Source organism: Vigna radiata, chromosome 11 (assembly GCF_000741045.1).
Source record: "Vigna radiata var. radiata cultivar VC1973A chromosome 11, Vradiata_ver6, whole genome shotgun sequence".
NCBI classification, from domain to species: Eukaryota; Viridiplantae; Streptophyta; class Magnoliopsida; order Fabales; family Fabaceae; genus Vigna; species Vigna radiata.
In genome coordinates this window covers 3,626,880-3,635,503 of record NC_028361.1, presented here as the reverse complement: position 1 = coordinate 3,635,503, position 8,624 = coordinate 3,626,880, and the positions used below count along the sequence as shown (strand labels likewise).

General features: G+C 36.0%; 1 protein-coding gene across 1 annotated transcript; it reads right to left on the bottom strand.

Moving 5' to 3' along the window:
* Positions 1–333: 333 nt before the first annotated feature.
* On the bottom strand, positions 334–6,147 carry LOC106777955 (branched-chain amino acid aminotransferase 2, chloroplastic). The gene is made up of 10 exons (XM_014665796.2): positions 6,028–6,147; positions 5,859–5,950; positions 5,607–5,781; positions 5,190–5,366; positions 4,971–5,102; positions 4,376–4,474; positions 2,157–2,273; positions 1,542–1,637; positions 957–1,069; positions 334–705 (listed from the first exon to the last, which is right to left on the bottom strand). Exons 1-10 carry the CDS (start codon positions 6,145–6,147, stop codon positions 591–593), a joined length of 1,236 nt encoding a protein of 411 aa, XP_014521282.1. The 3' UTR covers positions 334–590.
* Positions 6,148–8,624: the final 2,477 nt, after the last annotated feature.

Sequence of the window (8,624 nt, the reverse complement as noted above, 5' to 3'; positions counted from 1 at the left end):
AGAACCAACCAGAGATAGTGATACAGTACATTATCAACTACCTTTTTGATTTGGCAACTTCAATTTATGGTATTAACTGAGGAGAATTGAACCATTTCCTATCTCGGAAAGGAATTAACCAAGAAACATAAGCACAAAACCTTTGGGTAGTTCCATCATGGTAATAGTTTTCGCGAACTTGTATAATATAAAAACTCTGCTCACCGGTTGAGCATGTTTAGCACCTCAACTATTCCTGCTTTTACACCTACTTTTCTACTCTAAACTCAGATATTAGTGCCATGCCCTTTTCTCTAGTCTCCCCCAAAAAAATGCTAAAATTAAAACAAGGTAGTCAATTAACGCATCTAGAAATTTTTCAACCAATAAAAAGATAAATAGTCCACTGAAAAATTATTTCTTCAGCTGGCAAGAGCCGACCATGTGCATGTTACAGCCTTCAACAGCATTAAATACACCACAGTACTATCTACAGCTAATCGTATGTATATCTGATAGCAAAATTATAAAAGCAACTTCTAGAGCTCGCAAATGTTAAAAGCAATTATGTGTTCAGCCAAACATGCAACTTTGAACAATTCTTATTGCGCTTATCTCAGCTCAACAGTCCAATTCATCTCATCCGCCGAAAGACCCATCTGTAATCTGGTTAGGACAGTATAAAGTTGCTGTGAAACCACGCCAATACCATCCCCATATGATACCCTGCAGAATTTAAAAAAAAAATGTCAACCACTTATTCAAACTGGCTTTATAAGCGATGATTGGAAGAGTAGTTTCACGAAAAACTCAGTTCACAGACTACGGGGTTTAAAGCTGGGTTTTGGGGGGGAAGAATCAATGACGAACATCTGACCATTTTTATTTTTTGGTTACAAAATTACAAGTCTTTGATTTGGTCTCATGTCTGTTAATGTACAAAGTGCAAATTGTCTATCGCAATTACTGCAATGTACCTCTTGCCAAGATAAGTAATACTGCCAACAGGTGACACAACCACAGCCGTTCCCGTGCAGAAGACCTCGTCAGCATCTAGCAATTCATCCACTGATACGAATCGCTCCTCAACCTGCACACATATCAGATGAACCGTGGAAAATTAAGAAAAAAATAAGTGTGGCTAATGGCATTAGAAACAGTAAAGAGCAGTGTAGTCTAAGGTCTAAATAAAAACTGAAATCTCTACCCTGTTATTTTCCAGGTGACATTAAAGAACACTTGGCAAGAATCAATGATTAAAAAACAAAATAAGCAGGTTATAAAAGTCAAGTAAGAAAACATTTAGGTTGTCAATGCCTAAACAAAGGGATATTAAAGAAATTATTGAAGGAGACTCATGGTGAATAATATCCCTGATAATTCGGTTTTGAACTGAGATCAATGACATCTTATGATCTATATAGCCAATTTCACTCGGTGGGATAACGTTGTTTAGTAATAATTCAGAAATTATAGCTCATTGAGATATAAAATGTCATAATTGTAAGATATTAAGCAGATAGTATTCATCAACCCTCTCCTTAACTCGGAATGTAGAATACCTGGAACCCTTGGCTTCGAGCAACATCAATAATACTTTTGCGCGTAATGCCAGGTAGGATTGTCCCTTTAATAGCGGGAGTTGAAATAACGTTACCCTGAAAGGACACAAGAATAATGGAAGCAAGACATAGTGAGTTCAAATGAAAAGAATAGTGCTTGAAATAACGTTACCCTGAAAATTACAAGTCACGGTGAAATTCTCGTTTCAAAGTGGTGACAAGGAAAAGGCAAATTCATAGAAGAGACGATTTCACTTGTTTAAAGTTTGCAATTTGCAAAGGCACCAACTAGTTGAAGCAAGCACCATGGATCAAGAGACTACCATTACTGAAAATTTTGCAAGTATAGCTTGAAGATACTTCAAATCAGATGATGGGGCTCAGTCAAGAAATTGATAGAAAATTGGAACTTAAATGACTGGTTATTCTGCTACTACAAGATATTCATCTCACTATCCCAACAGGTAAATTATTCCGCATTTGTGAGAGAAAAGAGATGTGGCAATTGGAAAATAATTCAGTGCATGAAAATGTAACAGTTATGCAAATTAACAATGACAGATATATGTGTGTAAACATGATATTGATTTCAAACTGGTTGATTAACTACAATACCTTCACAACAAAAATGTTGCAGGAAGAAACCTCCTCCAGATATCTTTTGTGCACACAGTCAAGGTATAAAACATCAGAGTAGCCTTTAGCTTTTGCTTCTGACTGTGCCTTCAGAACCTACAAAGAAAACACAGAGAATGTTAGTAATTTAACGAGTAGTAAAGTATGTCAGTGGCAAGAAATGACAACTAAGAAACCAAACACATAACTTAAGCATCTGAAATTGCTTATATACAGGTTAGTTCTGTCGAAAAAAATATAGAAATTGCAAGAGGAAGAAACTGAAGGCAGAAAAAAAAAATGATTGTCTACTATGTGGTAAGTACAAGAAAATAAATAAATATATATATATATATATATATATATATAAAATATCAATTGAAATATGGAAAAAGAGAAAAATTCAAAGTTTAAAATTGTTTGATGATTTAAAGATTCAAGTCTATTAAAATAAAAGAGAAGCTAAATCCTTAATGTGGGTAGAGAGTGCATAGAGTTATTCATTTATAAATAGGAAAATACAAAGAGATGGGCCAAAACCCATTAAATCTAACACTCTCTCTTAAGTTAGTACATATAAATTGTATATACCATGTTTGTTACAAATACAATCAATTTTATGTCCTTATAATGAATTAGTAAAAACATACATTAGTTGATCATTGGTACAACGTTGAAGAGCAGTCAGTGAACAGAGGCAATCTTTGCAAATAGAGAAAAAGTGTCACCATAGTCCAACCCAAAAAATTTGTGTATAACCTTTGACCACTATACACGCTTTGAGATAACCAATAGTACTATCAAGATCAACTTTGATAGCAAAAATTCCACTTACAACCAACAACAAATTTTGCAAAAGGTAGAGGAACTAGTTCCAAAGTTCCACTATTCTTAAGAGCACTTATTTCATCAAGCATGGCTTGACGCCGACTAGGATGGGTTAAGACATCACCTACAAATTTTGGAATTGACATAGATGAAAGACAAGTATATAGTGATGGATATAACCTATGATAACTCAAAACAGTATAGTGAGGAGAGGAATTACAGGTAGAGTGTATGCATTTACATAGGACAATAGCTCATTGAAGTCATGAAGAAGGGCATGAACTTTATCCAAACATTCAGCCATTGTACCATCAAGTCAAGACATCAAGGAGCAACAATAATTTATTATTTTAACAAGATTATTTTGACAAACACCATAAAGTCATTGAGTATCATTGGTGCGTGACAATTTGGCCTATTCCCAAACTTTTGAACAGGTCTCATGAGCAGGAAATATATGCTTCAGTGATGAAGGAATAGTACACTTTACAACAATACATAATTGAACATCAATTTTCAATCAACGAGAAAGCTACTTTTCAGCAATAGTAGCCACATTCTGATTAAGATGAACAACATAACCTAAGTCTTAAACCAAACTCTAATGTTTGATGCCAGGTACCATAATTAATTCCATCTAATTTGTCAATGGATAGATGCACATTGACATAATTACTATAGATGGATGGATCAGACATAGGAGCAACAGAAGACGCCAGAGAAAATTGTAAAGAGAGTTAATAACTCCCAACAGAGAGAAACAACCATAAAAATGTGAAAATGTTCCAACGAACTCCAATCATTATGAAAGTTACAGTTCTAAAAAGAGAACGGAGAGACAAGTATCACTATTAGTGGTCATCGTCAGAAAGGATGTTGAACGCACCATCATGCATGGCAACAATGAGGACTAGGATGATGCATGCAGGCGTGTCAGACCATTTTTGCAGTATGGTGGTCACCAGACCGGGACAACCACAACCATGGTGTAACTGTCTAAACGGTGGCGATGGTGGGAGGATTAGACTAGTTGGTAGTAGTACATTGGTGGCTAAAAACAATGGCTGGAAAGGAAAATTCCTAAGAACAAAGTCGGAAATTAAAAGAAGAAGAACAATTTCTGAAAAACAAAATTAGCACCTGTGAAAAGTGAGATGGGCAGGCAAGGATTAAACTTAGCTCTAGATACCATGTTAAAAAAATAATAGTGGCATAGGTTGAATCCCTAATGCATGTAGAGCACATAGGGTTATGCGTTTATAAATAGGAAAATACAAAAAAAAAAATGACCAAAGCCTGATACATCTAACAAAATCAGATAGAGAGAACATGTAGGAACACGTGACAGTGGTAACAAATAAGAGAGGAAAAAGAGATGCAGTCTGACTTACCGCAGCATAGTTTCCAATGGTCTTCACACCTCCGGTGCCACCAGGAGTTGCACGATGTAATTCATTTTCCACAATCAAATTGATCGGGGCCAAACCTTCCTGTGGTGATATTGATACTTTATTAATTTTTGGAGGGACACAAGTGTGCTTAATATAGCAACAATAAAAGATGCAAAAAGAAACAAGCATGACAATGATATGTTGAAAATAATAATTATTAAGAAAAATGTGATACTGTACTAATATAAGTTGTTCAAGTAGAAAATAAATACTACAAGAAAATAGGTGGTAACCATCTGGACCCATAGAACACTGTTGCAAATTTTCTCCATCTTTTCATACTACAAACTCAACACATTCAGTCGTATCAGCAAAATCTAATAAAATTTAAATTTATATTGATGTTGCATCTCAATTATCATAATATCCAGCTCTCAGACTATAAGTTATATTGGAATAAATCGTTCAAGTTTCTCTTAGACATGGGGATTTGGATAAAAATTTGTTATATCCCAAAGAAGATAATGAAATTGGAAAACTTATAAAAAAATAAATAAAGACGCTGTCTTTCAATGAAACAAAATAGATACCAAACCTTAAAGTAGTTCCCAACAGGTGAAACGTATATTAGAAAGGTGTACTCTGGAGAAGGTGCAAGACCAAGTACAGGTCCACTTCCCATTAGCAATGGTCTAATGTACAATGAACCTTTACCTGGAGGGGGAACCTGAAACCAAAGTTCACTTAATCAATCTGAGGTCATTACAAAATCTACAACGTCTAAGGCGATGACATGACTCCATAAGACCCGTACCCAACGTTTGTTTGCTAAAACAGTATCCTTTACAGCTTCCACAAACTGCTCCACAGTAGGCGACGGCATGCACATCCGCTCTGCCCCTACCTGCATCCGAAGACCATTTTCTTCCGGACGGAATAGGAGTATATTCCCATCTTGTTTCCGATACGCTTTCAAACCCTCAAACAATCCCTACGTTGAAACAGGGAAACAAATTCTCCATAAAACAAGCACACCAGGTAAATTCAATACAAATGTTAAGAATATTGATGCAGCTAGTTGGATTTCAATTTTAGAACATTGCAATGTAGCACCAAACACAGTTCACTTAAATTAAAATATAAAGTAAGCATTGTTTTCAGGTCAAAAGCAATTGAACAAACTGAAGTCGGAAGTTGAATATGTAATGCCTCAAATACAATATAAGCCAACCTGGCCGTAGTTTAGAATTCCGGCGGAGGGGTTTAACTCAATGTTACCAAAACGCTGGAGTTCACCTTTGGAGAAGGTTCCACCTCGAGCGCATTTCATGATATACATATAATCCGTGGGTTGAAGGCCAAACCCAAGGTTGTCCCATTCTATATCAGCTAAGTCAACCGTTTCACTGTTCCAATATTATTCCGATTAAAGAACGGAAGCGTTAAAAAGAAAAAAAAAATGATGAAAAGGAGAAGAAAGGACCTGTAGGAATCAGAGAGAGTGGCGGAAGGGTTGAGAGGAGAAGGAGCTTCGAGAAGACTGAGCGAAGTGAGAGGAACGTGATTTTGACTAAGCTGCAGATTAAGGGAAAATGGATTAGGGAAGATAACAGAAAGCAGTAAGAGAATGGGAGAAAGGAAAAGGGAAAAACCTTGAGAGATAAAGAGTGAGAAGAAGGGAAGAGAAAGGGTGATTGAAGAGAAGGAAAATGTCGAGAAGGGCAGATCGGGTGTGTTAGTCGAATGCGTGCGGAGACGGCGCTTCTCTCCATTTTCTTTGCTTCACTGTTCCTCTTTCTCCTTCTCTCAAACAACGACGGCAATCGAAGGGTTTGTGCAGCACGTGGGTTATATTAACGTACGTGATTCTGAATCTCTCTTCTACTTTTTTACTTTTGTAATCAATAATAAATGCTATAATTAGTCATTGGAATGGAATCGATGGATTCAAAAGCATCGCGGCTGATACTCACTGTTATGGATGTGATGGTAGTCAACACTGTTTTAAGTCCATTCTTACCCCTCCATTTTGAATTAAAAACTATTTTAAGTTTGACACCAATTGTTTCAGCCGTCCAAAGTCAAACTGCATCGGCTGCAGTTTACATTTGAGAGCAGAGGATCACTACAGTTTTTATTTGGAGTTTGGATTATCCTGTAGGCTTATGCTTATCTAAACTCCACTACTCTGCATGCTTTATCTAATAAATCTATTACTGTCGGCTAGTTGTCCACGAAAGCATGAATAGACTATATATATAGATATGTATATGAATAGGAAATTGTTGTGTTTAAATTAATTTTATTCGTTGAGAAAAAAAAAGTCATAATTACAACCTACATATTTTTATTTTTTGTTATATAATATATCCTTAAATATTAATACAAGACTAATAAAATTTCTTGATTTTATTTGGTAAATGTGTTGTTTTTACTTCTTAAAATAACTATCGTTTTATAATTTAAACTTTTCCACTTTTTTAACATGTTTTTAATCTTAACCAAAAAAATCTTTTAAATGGTTATCTTTGTCACTTTAATTACTTGTATACCCTATTTAATGTCGGTTAATTTTGGCTTTTAATGTCACTCTCATAACTGACATCTATATAGACGTTAGTTAACGATATCGACCGACGTCTATATAGACGTTTGCTTATACTCACACCGACGGATAATTACTCTAAACAGACGTCCATCTATGCTTAAACTGACGTCAACATGAATATATAGAAGTTGTAAATGACACTAACCGACGTCTATGTTCCTTATAGACGTCGGACCATGCACTAACCGACGTCTAACAAAAGGCGTTGTGTTTTAGTGCAGTTTTGATCCAGACTTTCGATAGCATAGTGCAACACTCTCCTCTCGCTAGTTTTCCCACAAAAAAAACTTGCGTCTTTTGAATCTTCTATGACATTTCAACCTAAAACCGAACATGGGTCCATGACTACTTCCCATTATTCAACCGCAAAAGAAAGAAATTACGGTGACACAAGAAGTAGACAAGGACCCAAGTTCCATTTTGGGTCGAGAAGCCATAGGAAACTCAAAAGATCACCACTCTTCTTGTGAGGAAACCAGCAAAGGGAGAATGTTACACTATGTTACCCAAAGAAAGGATCAAAACTGCACTAAAACACAACACAAAGAAAGCCAAATTTTAATTAGTTGAACGACAAGATAATCGATAAAAAACTAAATAAAGTTTAAACGGTAAAGCATAAAAAAAAACCACGCACCTGGGATGCAAGAGAGAAAAAGGAGAGGACGAAGACAATGACGTTATGAGAAACCACAATGTAATGCCGCAAGAGATAAAAAGTAGAGGTGCATAAGCGAGTAAAAGAAGAGGAGAAGCAGAGAAAAGGAAAAGAGATGAAGACACAATCAGAAACTGAACGACGATAAGAGTTTGCGGTCTATTTAAAATGAAATGGGGCGTCGGTTGCTCTAGAAACCGACGTCTATAGGCGTCGGTGTTTTGGTGGATTCAACGTCTATTCTACGTTAAAGAAGCTGAAAAGATTGACGTTTGATTTCCTGTCAGGGTAGTTCACGTCGGTGCCCCTCCCAGCCGACGTCTAAATTGAAGAATTTTTGCCTTCCCGCCTTCCAGACAGGCCTTAGACGTCGCCGTTTGACTATCTGACGTCTAAGCGCCTGGGAATTAGGTGAGCAACATTAATTGTAGCCCAGTCGACGTCGGGTTTTCAGGGGATCCAACGTCTATGCGACGTCTAAAGCTAAACCGGTTGACGTTTGATTTCCTGTTAGTGACTTGAATGTCGATGCCTTTTTCTAACCGACATCGAATTGACTGTCTTATCACATACCTCAAGCAATTGGACGTCGGATAGTTGGTAGGTGCAACGTCTATGATGTCATAGACGTCGCCTAACAGCGAAACTGACTTCTAGTTTTCCAATATATTTACGATAATGCCACCGTATAGTAATAGACGTCGATTTTTCACGAAACCGACGTCCAATGGGCGATGTTAAACAATGTTTTTGCACTAGTATAATCAACTTCATTAAAAATCCAAATACATATTTTTTTTTTTTAGAAATATGATAATTATAGATTTCTCAACTTCATATCCATATATTAGTCCAAATAATACAGGTCACTTAGTTGATTACAAGATAAATTGAAATAAATTACCCTTATTTTGAATTTTTTATTTAATTTTAAATTAGTTAATGTATCGTATGTTTATACATTTGAATTGTGTTCATACATT